Genomic DNA, 18,882 nt, shown 5'->3' with positions numbered 1-18,882 from the left:
GAAAACAGCAAATCCCCGGCTGACCAATCACCCCTACCCTCAGGAAGCACAGAGTCTGGGCCCGATTCTGCTCCCAGGAAAGACAACGGCAAAAGCATCCTCTATTGATTCTAGCGGGGCCCTGTTTTAGCGATAGCGACGCTAGCTAGGCCAGTGGGAGCGCCCAGTTGTTAGCGCCCAGCAGAGCTGACGGGGGGGGGGGGGTGTCCAAGCCAGCGCTCAGGAGAATGTGGGCTGGCTGGGCCGTGCCCTGAAGAGAGGCACCCGCTGCTACATCGGCTGTAAGCACTGGGAGAGCGTAATGAAGCTTAGCAGTAACAGTCAGCGGGCTGAGAAGAGGCAAGAGAAAGGCAAACAGAAAACAGTCCCAGAGCCTGCTGGGCTATTAACGCTGCGAAGTTTTGTTTTTATTACTTTAAACTTTTCTCCCACATAAGCAATCCCAGAGGTTTCCAAACGCGCCAGCCTGGGAATCCCGCAGCAATCTTGTCAAATAACTAATAAATCGAGTGGGTGGGTTGGTGGAAAGTGGGGGTGTCCGTGTATCCACGGGTGGAGGAAGGGGGAAAGAGATGCTGCTGTCTCAGGACTGGTAGATTGCAACGGCCCCGAGGAAGGGGGGGGCGGGGTCCGGTTTTGCAGCTGGGTTGCGTTTCATTAAAATTCTTCAGCCAGACTCCTGCACAGGTTTCACAATGGGCCTTCTTACCATGATGCCAAACTTCAGGGTGTCCATGGAAGTAAGATCCTATTCCATGCCCAACAAAGTAGGGGCAGACTCGGAAATCATGCTGATGTGCTAGGCGGCTTTAGGAGGCAGCAACAACAACATAAGACAAAAGAGAGACAAAGCAGTAGACATCAGTAGCCGTCAGACAGACCCGCCCCGAGCCCGCGCTTAGGAGAGTGCAACGCTCACTAAGGCATTAGCCCTCGCCTGTAGCAGTAACACGAGGCTGATTAACTCCAGGCGCGTCCACAATCAATACTGAGGCCCGCGTGGGGCTGGCCATAAACTCTTTGCGGTGACACAGCCACACCCTTGGCGGACGCTCCTCACTCCGTCCTGAATGCGGGAGGGCAAAGATCAAGCCAGAAAAGCTGGAGCACTTAAGCTCCGCCCACAATTCCAAGCTCCGCCCACAATGGGGAAGTAGCCGGTCAGCGCGGGAACGCAACAGGGACCCGCGTCGCCAGTGCAGCTGCCCTCGTTCGGCTTCAGCGGCCTTATCGCAGCAGGCGGCGGAGCGAGGGCGCTCAGGGCTAGTGGGTCCTCCCCCCGCCCGCTCTCTGCGCGCGCACTTTGAATTCCAGAGGGTTCCCTGGCGCGTGAGCGCTCGGGACGCTGCGTTTGGGGTACATGCGACTTGGGACGTTCAGGCCGGGCACGGAGAGGCCAGTGCCCCCCATAGGCCGGAGCCTGCCGCAGATCGGGGAAAGGCCCTGGGCTCGGGTTGGACTCTACGCGCGGGGGCAGTTTGGCAAAAAGAGCCGGTGACATGCGGGGCCTACGCAGAGTTACACGCGCAGCGAAGCCAGGCCAAGGGGGCCGAGCCCGCTGGTTGCTGACGTGTTCACAGTCCCTAAGCAGCACCCCCCCCCCCCAGCAAGAGCGGAAACAGGCCGGCTGGCCAGCGCCTCTCCTTGGCGCCTCCTGCTGCAGGCTTGGACGAGGCTTTCCTGCTCTCACCCTAGCTGCTTAACGGAAGGCCCGGGAGAAGTTGTACATTGTATCCGAGAGCTGGTGGGATGAACCTACTCTCCGGAGGCAGGCGGTGCTATAGCTCTGGGCCCTTCCTCTACAATGCCCTATCCTCAGCCCAAGGGTTTCAGCCTAAGGCTACAACAGTCCCTCTGCTCACGGCTGTTTGCAGAGAAAGGAGTGGCTCACTTAGCCATGATTTCAAAGCATTACAGACTGAAATCAGAAACTCAAGAAGAGTCTTTACAATTACCAGCATGAGTTACTAGGAACGTCAAAATTATTGCCTGTCCCATCCTTATGCTAGATTTGCTAGTCTTATTAAAGAGAGATGGGACATGATGGAAGCTGTGCTCAACCATATCACTTCCACCTAATTTCTAAAACCAAACAAGCACTGTAAGGATTACAGGATTAGTTACACTTGAAAAGATTTCACCTAGAAGACTGAAAAGTTGCATTTGTTGGTTTCAAATGCAGTGGACTTGGTTGTGTCTGTCAGTTTAAAAGGTAAGTACTTAAACACACTGCTAAATGCTTTCCTACTAAGGTATTCACACTATTGTGTATAATGATGCTGTAAAAACAGTATTAACAGTCTGGAAAAATCAATCCATACTGTTAATCAATAATCAGATTAATTAGCAGGTGGTTAATAATGTTACAAAACACTGGTCCAAAATGGATGCTTGAACCAGTTCATTGTTAGCTAATATCTGCCTTCCAGGCTAACAAGCATGTCTGATAGTACATCATTTGATTTTGGAGGGGCACAAGATCCTCAGTATCAATAAGATATTCCCAACTTATTGAAAGCTCTTCTAATTATTGGCAAAAACTGCTAGTAATGGTGCAAGGCTTGGGGTTCCATTATCCCATGCAGTACACAATTTAAACAACATTTAAAAAACAATGTAAGTTAGAGATGGAAAAGCCCCATGGCATGCATATCAGATATGGCAGTAAAGGCCAAGGAGGAAGCAATGGATGTGGAAATGAATTAGAAAATTACAGTTTATTCACTAACTTATAAAGAACAAAACATGAACTGGTGTGAGTCTTAGAAACCAGAACTAGTACAACACAAACAACACTTCATGTAAGTATAAAATGTTCTTAATCATCCTAGAGGAGGGGAAGGGAAGAGTGGAATCTCATTCATGTAACATTTGGCAAGTTTTTGTTACACCTCTATTTTTCTTAAATTATGTTGGCCAGTACAAGAGCAATCCCATTCACTATTCAGTCTTGTGTATACTCCAAGAGGTTGATAGACAGAACCCTGCACAGATACAAAATTGGTATCCACATCTGCAAAAATGATTTTCCAGTATTCACATCTATACCTGGGGGTGCAGATACCCACAGCTATGAAGTGAATATCTGCAGATTTACAGAGCTTTACTGAGAGACCCTCAGGGCTATTTTTGTCAGGCTTATAACTGCTGTTGGATTTCTTTTCAAAATCCTTCTACATAGCAATATAGGGTCTTCTTTTATCTAGAAGCTATGTCTTCTCAGTACCAAAACTAATTATGCTCATTTGGCATAGAAAGCTGGAGTGTGCACCACTCAATCAGCCATTGTTCAATACTAAGAACCTAGAAGCAGCAACAGTTGCTTTGAGGCATCAAAGTAGGAGCACCACAGCCATAATGAGAAGACAAGGTTGAGACAGTTTTGCTACCTCACTCAATGAAGGAAATAGTTCTTGTGCATTGCATTAATTCTGCCTCTTTGTTGATCAAGATAATGAAAACTATTAGCATCACTACTTACGCTATTACAGTCTGATCAAAATAGGAGATCTTTGTGCTCCTACATATTTGACATCTGCACTGAAGTATTCAGCTGACCTTTCTGCTTCTCCCATAAACACTGCAGAGTATGGATAAATTTGTAAAGATGAACAGACTGTAAATTGAAGCAATCTGCCTGAGTCAGCAGAGAGCTTAAAACATTGCTCTGAGAGGTGCCCATCTCAGTCAGGGTCCTCTGAGCTCTGTGATGCTGTGGCTGTGGAATTTGGGATTCTTTCCCAAGAGGCCATGGGAGTCAGCATTTTAGGCATGGGATTCCCCATTGGCTGCAGCCTGGGGCTTGATGTTTTGTTTTCTGGCTCTTTGCCTTCCCAGGATTTGCCTGCACTAGCCTCACTCTCTCTTCATCTGTGCAAGCTTCTGCCACCATTCCATGGCACCTGGTAACAAGGAGCCAGAGTTGAAGTCCAGCTTAAAGTCAGGGGCTGTGTCTAGACTGGTAAGTTTTTCTGCAAAAGCAGGTGCTTTTGTGGAAGAAACTTGCCATCTGTCTACACTGGCCACTTGAATTTCCGCAAGAACACTGACTTCCTACTGTCTGAAATCAGTGCTTCTTGCGGAAATACTATGCTGCTCCCGTTTGGGCAAAAATCCTTTTGTGCAAAGCTTTTGCGCAAAAGGGCCAGTGTAGACAGCTCAGATTTGTTTTGCGCAAAAAGGGTCCAATCGCGAAAATGGTGATCGGGGCTTTTTTGCGGAAAAACCCGTCTAGATTGGCACGGACTCTTTTCCGCAAAAAGCACTTTTGCGGAAAAGCATCCGTGCCAATCTAGACGCTCTTTTCCGCAAATGCTTTTAACGGAAAACTTTTAAGTTAAAAGCATTTGCGGAAAATCCATGCCAGTCTAGACGTAGCCAGGGAGTAAAGGTAGCTGAACAGTCAGAGCAAGGCTGCCTGAAACAACTGTGCTGGAGCTGAGACCCTGGTTACCAAGGAGATGAACTGTACAAGTTCTCCCTTCTCTTGGGGCACATTTGGGAAAAAGGTCCCAAGTCTGGCCATCAGGATAACATGCCAGGAATTGAGGGCTGGAGAACACAGGGGAAAAAAAAACCCTCCGGTGCTCAAAATAATTCCAGTTGAAAATGCCCATTGATACATTTTACTTTGGTGAGTATTTTCAGCTCTGAGCCATAGCTGTGTTTGGAAGTGGGAAGGACAAGAGTGACAACACAGTAATTGAACAGTGCAGCAGACTTTAGTCTTGTGGTTGCCACTGAATGTTATCTCAGTGTGCTGCAGAGTGAACATGGCCCTGGCTATTATACCTGTTTTACAGATGGCAAAGAGAGGTTCAATATTTAAAGCAAGGTCACACAACCAATCAGTGGCAGAATTGTAAGCAGAAATCAGGACTGCTCATTATGGGCCAGATCCTCCCTCTAAGAGGCCTACATGGTAACCGTCTGTCCTCAGATATCACTCTTCCTGTGAGTGGGGGAGGGAAAGGGGGAAGAAGTGGGACAACGGCCATCATGAGAGCATCATCTCCCCATAGTCGCATGATCTATGGTCTGTGTGGAGGAATGCATATAGAAGGATGGGACAGTAGACAGGCACACATCACCCCACCACAAACCCTCTAAATAACCCACAGAAAAGTTATATGCAACTAGAGAAAGGGCAGGATTCTCCACAGTGCTCTCTCGATGTTGTTGAACCTCCCTCAAAAGGTCTACCGACAGAGGTGGCTGAGAAGTCCTAGAGAGCCCCCCCTATCAGGAAGCTTCAGAACAGGCTCAGGGATTCCAATGACAATGTGATGGCACAGATCCCTCATACAGCTGGTCCTGTGCCTCTAGCAGATCCCTTAATGTCCTGGGTGATCAAGCGGGATCTATGAGTTTGGCAGGATAACCCATCCACTCATTATTATGGGACTGCAAATCCCATCCCTGGCCAAAATGGGGAGAATGTGGCAGTTTCTTTTACCCTCTTGAAGATTCTTCCACAGGAGGCCAGATCTTGCCCAATGCTCCAAGCAATCACCAAACACAACTGAACAAATCCTATTGTAAGCATTTATAGTGGTATACTCTAGCTGCTTTACTCTGCACTCTGGTGACACAAAGCAGCTGCAACTAGCCAGTTAAGGCAGGTTAAGATTGCTGCGTAAAGCAGTTGGAGCGTATTGGTGAATCTAACTGTAAATTCTAGTTTCCTTGAAAAAAAAATTAAAACTTAACTGAAATGGTGTTAAAAGAGCAACAACAACAACAACAAAAGACTAAAATTCTCTGCAACCAGGGACAAGAATAAAATAATTCTTGCTTAGGGAATAATATAAAAGCATATAAGTACACCTTAAAAATGTCTTTACAATATTAGCTGTAAACTATGCTTATTGAATGACATTATTTGTATATGTTCTTAGAGGTATCACTAGTTTAAATAATATTTGCTGATGAAGAAAAAAATTATTTTGAATGCTACAATATAACCTTATTTGGTAAATTACCAAAAAAAAAATCCCAACTGCAAGCTTTTAAAGGTATTTTTTTCTTAAATATTAGTCTTAGATTGAGGGAATGCACAAATTCAGGGATTCCCTTTAATGACAACAAATGTTGAAGTATAATTAGTAATATTTTTGAAAGCCGACAATTGTTTTTTGAAAGAATGGTACATTTTGGTTTCAAACTGGAACACAAATTACTGTATTTTTCTTACAATAGTGTTGAACTTTTATTTGAGGTTCTCTGTTTCTGAAAAGCAGACATGATGGATTGAAATAAAAGATAATTTATTGCAATGCTTACTTTCAAGTGTAGAGAGAAGCAGTGTAATTGTAATTTACAGTAGCTGTCAAGGAAAATCTATCACAGATGACATTAAAATGACTTATTTTGCCTGAGCCACTTATTGTTTAAATGTGCATAATCTGATAGAAACAGATTTTTTTTAAAAAAATCTGCTTTATATTGTTCTAAATTAATATCAAAACATATATTTATGAGTTAAACATTTTAAAACATTTATTAATACTTTCATCACTGCAATTTTTTTCCTACAAGTTTGAAATTGGTTTATTTAACTGTAGCACATTTACATTGTTTGGCTCTATATCTACAAGACTTTCATATATCTAAACTCACCATATAACAACTATGCTGTATACATGTATAAAAACTATAATTCAAACTACATTTAATCTTTAAGAAAGGCATTACAAAGGGTATACGAAAATAGAACGGGGGGCCCAATCCTGCTCCCTCTGAAGTCAATGGGACCTTTGCCATCAATTCAACTGGAAACTGAGCACAGGATTAGCAATTTGCTAGGCAAAGGAAATTAATCCATTCATGTAATGTTTTTATTGTAAATTTCAGCTGATGACACTGAAGAGCTACTAAATACTCAATTTAAAACACAGGACTTCTGAACCACTGTAACAAAGTATGCACATCCATTCTGATAATGTAATTACACCCACATGCATCACAAATAATCATAGTGTCTTCTTATTTCTGGTACTGTATAAAAATATGTTATCAAAATCTGCTTTATAGCAAAAGTTTGGATGAAGAGTGTCTAGACACTTCTCTATTTTGATAGATCTGAACACTTTTAGTTTGTGTTTTCTTCCAGATATTTATAGTATATACTGTATATGTTTTCCACTGACTTAAGATTTTTACTGCATATGTAAATGTAAAATGTCAAATACTGAAATAGGATGAGTCAACACTTCAGCACATTCCCTCAGAGTTAGTGTTAGAGTAGTTTTAAACAAAATAGCCCAGTAGTCTGTACAGTAAAATCTTTTTAAAAAGTTCATGATCTGTTATTTTGTATGTAGTTTTCAACAAGCACTAGTTCTGATTAATTTGCTTTTCAATGGAGCCTTTGCATACATATTTACACTCTGTGAGAAAACTGACCTCTGCATCCACATAGCAAAAAAATCCAATGTCACTTTCAATTTTGGTCTTTTTTTTTTTAATATAGCTAGAATTAATGTAGTGAATCTGTAATGAAATGCATTATCTTGCATGGAGATTTATCAGATTTTCCAACTGAATGCCATGCTTTGCTAGCACTAGCTGGAGTTCACCTGCATGTTGGTGTGGCGTGTGGCTCTTTTTTGTGAAGAGTTAAGTTGAACACAAAAAAAGGGAACAAAGGTCAGCACCCAGCCGCCACTTGAATGTGAGATTTTTCTTTTTATTCCCCTTGATGTATACTAGGCTCTGTGTTATTAGTCTTAATGATGGAAAATTGTAGTGTTGATACAAATCTTTTTTTCAAAGTAGTAGGCGGGAGCTCCATTTGTTAGTAAGTTTTTTTGTGACTAAAAGCCACGGACAGTACATTTATGTAGCAGTAAAAGGCCTAGATGCTCTTTCCATAGCAGAGCTAATTATTCCTACTGTGACCTTACTGATCTACCCTGTTCCTAGTACATCTCATCTGCACGCCTGTTCCTCTGTGTAGATGGTGTCAGAGAATATGAAAAACCCTATAATGAAACCATTTTCATGATGGAGAAAGGCTACTGGAGTTGCACTTGCTACAAAGAGGCTCAATTATATGAGTAATTGTGATAATTTTCTACATTCATAGCCTTCAATGGGGAAAAAAGAATGAGAGCCACAAAGGAAAATTACTTTAACAAGAAAGTACAGAGAGTAAAAATGGAAGAAGAGACAAAAAGGGGGAAAAAATAACCAGAAAAAAAAAAGTTTAAAAAATAGATCTGGAGGGAGGAATAGCAAGACAGTGAGAACAACAGAAATGCTCAAAAAGCCTATGTGCAGCTGTGTTGCACAATTAAATTGAATTTTTTTCTGCAGTTGATGAATGTGACTACTGCAAATGTGCCTCTGTAGTTAGCTATCATTTGTTGTTCCGTGACAGGAAAAGGATAATTACCTCTCAGAGAGAATCAAAGGCTGACATGCCCTTTAGACACAGCCATGAATGCAGAGCTCGATAGAATGCTTGAATAAAAATCTAGTGTTCTGTGCCCCCTTCTACTCAAGAATAAATTTTGTTAAAATGCAAGAGCACCACCAGTAAATCTGTTGAACCCTAGGTGTTCAAAAATATGAGGTGCCTCTATCGACTCATCCCATTTGCAAAAATAAAACTACATTTTGAATTCACTTCTATTATATTCATGGACAGTAAGATAGTGAGATATGCATTAAATTTCTTTTCCCAGTAGGGGTCTGATTCAACATTTCCTATGAAAGAACAGAAAGACACTATGCTTTTTCCCCAGGCTAGTTAGCCTATAATTTAAAACTGTCAAAAACACAATTTTGTACAAAGTCTTCAATAAAAGCTTCTCAGATATAACCCAAAGAGGTTTTACTAAAGTTTGATTCAGACTCTGTTACAATATTTTTAAAGCTATAAATACATCTAACTGGTATTTTGCTGCTCTCTTTTTCCCCCCTCTTAAAGTATTTGAAGATTTACAAAGAAAAAAAAAGGCAGCATCTTTTCAAAGTGACTAAGCTTTGCAGCTTTTAAGCAATCAGAATGCATGCAATAGTTTGTCATATCCATTAATATCCACAAATGTACTAGTGAGGAACCCGTTAAGGAAAAGATATATGATGTGTCTATTTAAAAAAAATGTAAAAACTCAATTTAAGAAATTTAGGAAAGGAAGGCATATTTTATCAAACCAAGAAGAACAAAATATTGTATTTATATAAAAGAACAAATGCAAAATAGGAAAATCTCTTCAAGTGTATGCTCTTTCCTTTTTGACATTTGTATGCACTCTGCTTTGAAAGGTAAGAATTTCCTGAGTTAAATATTTTTATACTTTTTTAGCGAAGTGACTTACTGACATTGACTAATTCCTTTTTAACATTATTTGCTATATAACAAAAAGAATGCTGGTTTTTAATCTTCTTAATGTGATTCTATTCAAGATGTGGTGTTTTAGGTAAAAATAATAGAAAAGGTTGATGGAAAACACTACAAATCACACTTGTTAATCTAAAACCACATCAGTCTAATAAATATCTTTGAGTCTTCCTACAGGTATCTTTGCTGACCTCAGTGTAATTCACTTTTAAAAATCTTTCTTACCCAAGGAACAACATTATAGCCTGGCAGTTCACATACTGATATCAGACTGAAATGATGGTTCTGAATCATAAAACATGTCATCAGCTTTATACCAAACCACCAATAACCTTTGTCCCACTTGCCAGCCTTCCCTTTACTTGTCAGTATAAGGCTTACCTGATTGTGTTTCCAATTACAGAGAAGGGAGCCCCAGGTTTGCAAGCTGCAATTGCTTCATCTCTACATTTCCTGGCAACCTCCACTAACTTTTGACCAGATTTATCCACATTGCCCACCAAAAATGTTTCAGAAGTATCACCATGGTAGCCATTGCAATATACCTAAACACATGCAGAAATGTAAAGACATTTTCTTGTTTTACATTCAGAAACAGATTTTGGTTAGTTAGATCTATTCTATCTAAGTCAACAGACAGGCTTTCTTTTAGGTTGCCCTCAAGCTCAATTTGGAAGAATAAGGTAGAGGAAACAGAAAGATTAGAAATTAGACCAAAAAAATGCAACTTTGAGGTATGATTGTAATGACAAATTATATGCAAAACCCCTTGAGTTTGAAGTCTAGGGCTGAATATTTGAAAGTTGTACATTTTAAATACTGGAAATGCAAACATTGAAAGTTCTAATAGCCCCAAACACAAAAATGATTAAATCCATTTAATCTACTGGAAGTTAGAGTAATTGACCTATGTGTCAAAGATGTGCAAGAGGGGAGTGTGGGCCTGAAGTCTGAAATTCAGTTCCCAGAACAGGGCCAGAAGGTTGCAACACAGCACTCTGAGACAATACACCTCCTTATGGGCTGGGATAGTAGTTGCTGCAGCTGCTCATCCATGCCACCTGCCTGTATAGTGTGTCCTGGCCCCACTGGAGTTACATGATTGCAGATCCCATAGCTCCTCTGTCCTCATTGTCTTCCTACACACTGGCTTAGGAAGTGTAGACCCTATTCATGGCATACAGGGGGGTGCTGAAGCTGTTCGTACACATGGCTTTAGTGGCTCCTCATACCACATTGAATATTACCTAAACTGAATTTTAAAATATACACTTAAAAGCCTGATTAGAAATCCAAACTACTGCAAAGGTGTAATGTGTGTAAAATGCCATAGCTATGAAAACTGTAGGTAAAATTTGTTGTTAGTATAACCAGGTGCAGTGCCACTGATGTACACATTTCATTTCATTACTTTTTAAATTCCAGTTTCAAACTCTAACATTACATTAGTATAGTTTTTTGTATTTAATTTCCATGGTTTCATTTCAAAGAAAAATGTAGCTATGGCACTGTGAAGTTGCATACAACAGAAATGCAGCATCCAGTTAGATACACAAACCCCCTATCTTTGTGACTATGCAATTATGCAACTATTTTTCAGCAGAAACAAGGGTTTTGAACTACAGCACTCCATAGATTTCTCTACAAACACCCTGCTCTTTCACTATGAAGTTTTGTAGTGTAGCATTAAAAAGCGTTTTGCAGATCCCCAGTACTCTAGGCAATAATGTAACTAAAAGACTATTCAAAATTTTCCTGGGCAGGTGGAAAGGACAATTTTAATTGCATATCACTTTGGTGTTATAAAATACATTTCTCAAACTCGTCAGAGGCTAACATACTTTAAGCACTTAAGTTCTGATACTTGTGAGTAATTTGTGAAAGAAGACTTGTAATTCTTTTTGTATATAGCTAAGTAGTCTTTCTTCACTCCCAAACTCAAAAAATGGCTAATGATATTTCTCTCACACTTTCCTGCCCCAAAAAAAATCATACTCAAGTTGAGTCTTGAAACATTCTTTTAAATATACTATGATTGAGTGATAACAGGGTTAAAATGAAAGTTGAATTTCAATATTAAGGCCCCACCCTGCTCTCACTGGCTCCAATGAATGTGGATTCAAGCTCTTAGTTAGGCTAGGTCTACACTACAAAGAAAAGTTGGGAAAAGATACGTACGTTTTCTTTTGAAAGAGGCTTTTCCAAAATTTGGTGCATCTACATGGTGCCAAATTTCGGAACAACCTTCTCTTTTGAGCTATCTCGTCTTCCTTGTAAAACAAGATTTACAGGGATGGCGAAAGAACATGTCCGCTTTTCCAAATTTTTTTTGGAAAAGCAGATGCGTTCCTTGGATGCGGCATAGCTTTTCCAGGATACCTCCTGTATTGTGGAAAAGAGCTGCCATCTATATGGCCTTATTCTTTTTGCCCATTAAGAACAACATGGTAGCTTTTCATTATGTTGTAATGCACATAGGACAGTTTTTGTTCTAGCAGGTCTACCTATGGTCACACCAGATCATTTTTAGTAGAACAATTTTCAATCTATTGGATACCAAACTGTAAAAAATCTGACCATTCTCATGTCAGAAAAACGAGCATAATTTTGATAGAACACGGGGAGGGTTGATCCTCAAAGCTCTGCATGACTTTAATAAGAACTACATGCACTGAGTGGTTGGAGGATTGGCACCTAAATTAATGGAGCAGGACTCATCTAATACTATCAAAACAGTTTCTTAAATACAATTAAGATTTTACTATAATCCACTTATCACAATTACATATTTTTGACATTAATAAATTACAATGACAGAAAGTAAGTTATGCTTGTTTCATAAAAATCAGCACTAGAACCAAGATGTAGGACATGATACATGATCATGGATGGTTGAGGGCTGTAGTATATTGGTGAAGAACAATGTTCTTGTTTCTATAATTCTTTTGAAAATCTAAAGGCAACGTGGTTTAAGTCAATAAAATGCCTTTATATTTCATATATGAAATTTCACAAGCCCACTTGTGTAAAAATACATTTAATTTTTTTATTTCCAGACAATTTGCACTCACTGTGAAGTATTTACATCTTGTAGCTGGAAGATTAATATTTAATCATTTTATAGATCCCGTACATATCTAAAAACAAATTATTGTAGAATGTCTACTGCAACTGTACTGCTATGTGTTCATAATAATTGTTTCCATCTGTGAAATGTCCCAGTTTTTCTCATTAAAAATAAACTAATAGGTCAATTATAAACACTACAAACCAATATTTTCCCTGAGACATATTGGAAATGAACAATTACCAAGCAATGTGTATTTTCAGTGACAAACACACACACACACACAGACTCATGAAAGCTGTTGCCACTATTGCCATATTCTTGGATACTTGAAAGATTTATTTTGTTTTATGAAGTTCAACAGAAAAAAACCCTCAGAGTGAATTTTTCAAAAAATTTCAAACCCTCTCTTATTTACCCAAATGTTATTTGAAAAGAAGAGAGGAGAAAGCCAAGAAATGCTGGTGTAAAAATGTTTAGACCATCCACTGTGGAAAACTACCTGTATACATGTAAAAATTTTTATTAATCTAAGGAGTAAATGTTATCGGTGAGGGCAATTACAAAAAAGTAAAAATAACTTTAAACCAGATTTACTTTAAAGAAAGAAGAGGGCAGATTCTGTCAGCTGCTGTAAACGGACATAGTTCCACCGAAGTCAGTGAAGCCATATCAATTCAAAGCAGTCAAGGATTAAGGACAAAAATATATTTTGTAGGATGTAGATCATTCTGTGCAAATCAGACAGAACAAATACCCAGCACTAGAAAGTGCACAACAGTAAGGTGGAATGCAGTAAAGCAAGTCAAAAAAAACTCAGTACAAGATCACAATTGAATGGTATAATGTGGCAAAAGTTCATGTTGACTAAATATAATGTAAATAGCTACCTAAAATGCTTTACATGCAAGTCAGAGTTATGGCACCTCAACGTTGTTCCCACTTATACCAGAGATGAATTTGGCCCAAAGTAAATATCAAACTCTCAGTACAGAGAAGTATGTCAGGAAATTCTTTAATGGATAAAACTTTCCCTTGCAAAATTTAGCTTTAGTCTATACTATTTATTATTGCAGACTAATGTTTAGAATTCAAGAATACATTTATACTCCAGAAAAAAATTGCCAAAGCTTTTAGGAAACTTACTGTAGGGGAACAAAAATAAAACCCAGAAAGCATGATTAATCCCCATTTTAATACATGTACATATAAAAAAGCATCATCATTAGGTTTTCTGTTTCCATATTTTCTTGTTCCAATGCTAATTTGGTCAGCCTTCACTGAAATGGTATAAGTGACCATTCTGTGAAAATGTTAAGTTAATGGCTATATCGCACTATTTGTTTGTGAGAAAAGGGTTCAAGGCTCTTCTACCAGAAATGGAACACAACACTACCTTCGGGGATTTTAATAAATGTAGGGAACACTGCTAGCAAAAGAGTTGCTGTCCAAATAGACTGACATACACAGGCCAATGTAGCCTCTAATGACAGAGTAAGATAATGACAGGCCCCACTCAAAATCAGCAGGAAGAGGAAGATCAATCTTGGCAGAGTGAAGGAAAAATGCTGGCTTTCTTCATGTTAGCTCATCTCATACATATCTGTCTTCAGCTGCTGCCCAGTACTGTGGTGCTCTGCATTAACTACACAGTGGATCAATAACAATTACACCTTCTCAAAAACATGACACATAGCAGGATTGGGTTGACATTTCACTTAGGCCAACATTGATCTCAGTGCATCTGATTCCAGCCCTAAATTCAAGTCAGGCCTGGGTCTAGTTGGAATAAACACAGAGTTAAAAAACAAAAAAAGGAAACCAGCTGCTTGTGCCTTGGCTTAGAAATAAACAGCACATCCATCTGTGCATTCCACATTTTCAATCTACTGCTCCTTCCTGTTGCTACTAGCAATTGTAAAGTTGATCAAAGACTATTTTTTATATGAATTACTCACTGTGACATCAATGTTGATAATATCTCCATCCTGAAGAGGTCGACTGAAACATAAACAGACAAAAAATAACGGTGACAGACAATTCTCAACAAAGGGAATATAAGAACAAACACCTAATGATACATACACTTACAAATCTGTGAGTAGCCTACTGTATTACTAATAATAAAAATTTACATCAATTCCAATGCCTTCAATTCCTTAAACTATGTGCATTTTGCCAAACAATTAGAAGCCTTTACCATTTTGTATTTTTTCAGACTCTAAGCTCTGGAGGCACTGCACCACAATTTATGAGTGTCATGACAAACAGTCAATTATGTTTTCATTATTATTAAACACACTCCTAAAATGCCCATCACCACAGTATCATAGCATGTTATGCAGCTGCAATAGGTTTATAGGTGTTTTTTTTAGTTAAACTGAAACATGTTTAATATTAACCTGTAAGTTATGAATATGAACGTAACAGTGATAAAATGGATGTTAAGAGAATACCTGTCAGGAATGCCATGACATACCACATTGTTCACAGAGGTACAAACAGATTTGGGAAAGCCTCCATAGCCCAGAGGTGAAGGATAGGCATTTTGTCTGATTATTTCATGATGAACAATGGAATCTATTTCTTCAGTTGTCATGCCAACCTAAAATATTAAATAAAAATTATGCTGAAAAAACTGAAGACGTTTTCTCTTATTTACTGAATGTGATCACAGTCATGTACTTCAGTGAAATCTAAGATGATACAAATCAAATGCTTTGATACAAAACACAAAACCATTTGATATACTTTGTAGAAGCATTATGTTTTATTTAGAGAGAAATCAAGCATGCAATAAAGGGAGCACTTAAAGCTTCAAGAAAATGGAAAATACTGTCTGCTTTCTTTCTTTATCCATATTTGCTTTCTCCAGGCCACCATTTTCTACTGGCCTCTCTTTTTCAGTAGCAGCTATAGAAGTGTCTGCTTCCTCTCTCTTTCCATCTCCCTTTTATAATTAAAAATAGTTTCAATTTGTCCTTATGAGTATTGAATTTATTGCTCTCAACCTTTTAAAACACTGGCAGCCATTTGTAGATAAATCCTTGATTCTTATGACTTGCAAATAGGATTACAGTTATACAATTTTCAATTTTTTTTTCCTTCAAATTATTTTTAAAACCATTTAAATTTATTTATACATAACTTTATTACTTGGGTTAATACCTGGGAGTTGTTTGTATTACAGTGAAATTGGCATTAGAATTTCCATTTTAGCACCCTTATTTCAGTTATCTACAATTTTCAGAAACATCAATTTTTGACTGAAAGTTTCTGTACTCAACCTCTTTCTGAAGGTGATTTTTTTGTAAGATTAACAGAAATGGTTTAGCCATTTTTGACTTGTGAAAAAATGTCGCACACTTTGCACGCTTTAAATATCATTATTCCAGCTCTTCCTTTGGATCAGCTTTAGTTCTGAAATGGTTCAAGATGGAAAGTTGAAATTTGGTAGAGAAGCCTCCCTCATTGAGAAGAAGTACCTTTGAGTGTTCCTGTGAAAATTAGTTTTGATTTGAGTGAGATTTAAGCCTTTGAAAAATCACACTTCATACAGATACACTACAGTGGCTACGATTTTTGAGTAGCTTTTAGTGTCGTTTGGAATAAAAGGAGGCTACGGTGCAAATGTTCATACAGCTTTCCTCCACTGTGCAGTGAAAGATTTAGTGCTCATTCGTTGTGAATGAAGCAGGGTACATAACATGCAAGGAATAAAACATGGGTTGTTATGGATCCTTACTTTATTCATGATCAACTTGTGGTTGGTCAGATGAAAACTACTGCCCTCTACAAGAGTGGGGTACAGGATGCTGCATGGCTCCCTTACCTCCCAGCAACTATTCCAACCCACGTGCTGGAACAGTAGTCACAGCCCCTGCACAGACTGCAAACTGAATACTAGGGCCATTGGATCTATATAAACACAGACACATAGCTCCCATCCTGTGTCACCTGCATAACACCTTGGGCCTTTTGTACCATTTGGTGTCCTGCACCTTTCTGTGGTGCACAAAGAATGCATCGGCACCTGTGTATGGCTATTTGATGGGCAGCTCTCCTGAGTAGTAGGGATATGGACAGTGTTCCCTGTATGCTGTGCACTTGTGCAGTGACTCAGGATTCAAATGCCACTCAGATGCTTAGGAGAGTGCCTATAGCTAGGTTTTGTGTCTCTACTGGTGGTGCACATTCGCACATGCCTTGGTGCACACAATTTTTTTTCCTGAACATGGATGGAAAAGCGCTCAATTTTGTTTTAATTGAAAATACTGGCTGGCTGGTGGACAGTAGCAGTATCCTGCAATGGACCATTTTTGCTACATGTTATACTGTATTCTGGTGGTATCTAGCCCCACAGTTCCAGATTGTGGAATTTGCTTTTTCTTTCCATAAAACACTATGAAATTCCATCAAATACAATGTCAAGAACATGTTATAGTTGCATGGTTAAGACCTAAATTGTCAGGAAATGACAAAGTTAAGACCATACATTCAGCCTTAACTCTGTCCCCTGTGTGTATGCATTATAATATAGCCTTCAATTTATGTAGTGACATAGTATTTCTCAAAATATGCTCTCCCTCACAAAATGAGACACACACACACACACACACACACACACACACTGCATTTCCCTTTACTTTGTACATACTAGCCAAAGAAAATAATTAATGTGAAAAATACACCATAAGGTGCACTTAAACAGAGCACTACATATTAATATAACATCAAGTAATAGTGAGAAATTGCTGTCATTTGTAGTCCTAGTAAGTTTGGTGCTAAATCCCTGATTCAGCAAACACAAATCCATGATTTTAAAATACTTCGGAGCCTTTAATCCCACTGACTTCAGTGGACTCACATGGAAGACATTAAAAGCACCCACAAGTGTTTGCAAAATCAAGATCTAAATTACTTTTGTTATTTGCTGCATCTCCTGAACTATCCTGAAGGAAAGCTGTATTGATGGTTGAAAAGCAAAAGTACAGTAGATGAATCCTGACAAAAATTTTCAGGTTGAAAGTACTGAACTAAGAGGAGTATACATATAAACATTTTAAATTAAGGAACATGTTCAGGAAGATTACAATGATGAAATTAACGTAGAGTAGAAATGAAAAAATGCTTCACGCACTTAAGGTTGCAGAAAAAGGGTATAAATATACACTGTTGTCACAGAAATAGGATGTGATGATTATGTAATAAAAGCTATATTATAATGCATATTTATAGGGTGTAGAGTTCAGGATACATAATTTTGTCATTTTCTAATTTTTGAGTGTTTAACTATGCAACATTTAACTTTTCTCAGGGTCTTATATGAGAAAATATATTTTGTATCTTCATATGCTCTGAATACTCCTTTTATATCGCCACACATATCCAGTAACTACAGAACATATTTCAACCTATCCTGTATGTAATTCATTAAAAAATGGGGGAAACTACCAAAGCATTCTTTCTTCTCCAAAGACTTTTTGGAGGTTCTTCTTTATTATGTGGGAAGCATTCCACAAAAGTGTTCTGTAGAAAATATTATTGAAAACCAAGAGGTTTTCTCATCAGTGCACTCTGCAAGTTGCATGAAACCATACAGCCACACCCTTTAATAGTGGTTCTGCAGTTTGTGATTTGTCTGATCAACTGTCCAGAAGAGCAGCAAGAGCAGAATGAAAGGAGCTGCCCAATCCTTCAGATTTATGGAAATGTAGGACTGGAAAGCAGAAAGTATGAATCTCAGGATTTGCTGTGTCACAAAATCATATAGAATACCATGCATCTTATGACAAACCCATGCAACTTGGCATGTCAGAATGCAGACTTAAAAGGATTACACTTCAAACACTGAGTAACTGTAATCACACCCCACAGAGATTTAAATGAGAAAGAAACTAAATTTTTTTTATATAGCCAAAAAAAAAGTAAATAAAACTCTTTTTATTCAGTATGCAATTTAATAGTAAGTTAGAATAAATACGAATAAAATAAAATATAAAGAAAGCACAGAAAGCATCCCAAGTTGTTACAGGACCTCATGTGACTGTTACCTTTAAACTCTTTCCCGAAAGAAGTAGAATATGACAGGCCAGTTGACAAGCCTGACGAAGCCCTTGAATCTGATCTTCATTCTTAATTTCTATGTAGTCTCCCCAGTCTGGTACAATGCCTGTCGTCACATAGTCTGGCTTCTTTATGTGCTTGGAGAAGAAGGATTGAAAATGAAGATCAGAAAACTGAGCATGACAATGGGATCATTTTCTCAGAAAGTGCCTCTTGCTTCATGGCAGTTTGCCCTTTCTGTCATAGTATTGACCTTCCTAAGCCATCAGGGCAAGCCCTCAAGGCTGCCTCAGTATTTCTTCCAATGCCCTTTTGAACTTAACGTTGCCTGTTACTACTGACTTAGATAGTGTGTTAACCTTACAGTATTGCTGTCCAGATATTGCAGTAGCCATTCAGTTCA

General features: G+C 38.8%; 1 protein-coding gene across 1 annotated transcript in view; it reads right to left on the bottom strand.

Moving 5' to 3' along the window:
- METAP1D (methionyl aminopeptidase type 1D, mitochondrial) overlaps nt 1-18,882 on the bottom strand; it is a 70,650-nt gene that overhangs the window by 2,652 nt on the left and 49,116 nt on the right. The window contains exons 3-7 of the mRNA XM_075933629.2: nt 18,467-18,616; nt 14,870-15,018; nt 14,372-14,414; nt 9,728-9,891; nt 710-807 (exon numbers count right to left, since the gene is read on the bottom strand). Coding sequence (XP_075789744.1) covers nt 710-807; nt 9,728-9,891; nt 14,372-14,414; nt 14,870-15,018; nt 18,467-18,616 — 604 coding nt within the window. The remainder of the gene's footprint in view (nt 1-709; nt 808-9,727; nt 9,892-14,371; nt 14,415-14,869; nt 15,019-18,466; nt 18,617-18,882) is intronic.

Source organism: Pelodiscus sinensis, chromosome 7, assembly GCF_052426305.1.
Source record: "Pelodiscus sinensis isolate ZL-2025 chromosome 7, ASM5242630v1, whole genome shotgun sequence".
Classification (NCBI taxonomy): domain Eukaryota; kingdom Metazoa; phylum Chordata; order Testudines; family Trionychidae; genus Pelodiscus; species Pelodiscus sinensis.
Note: the sequence above shows the minus strand (reverse complement) of the source record. Positions and strands in the feature narration are given on the sequence as shown.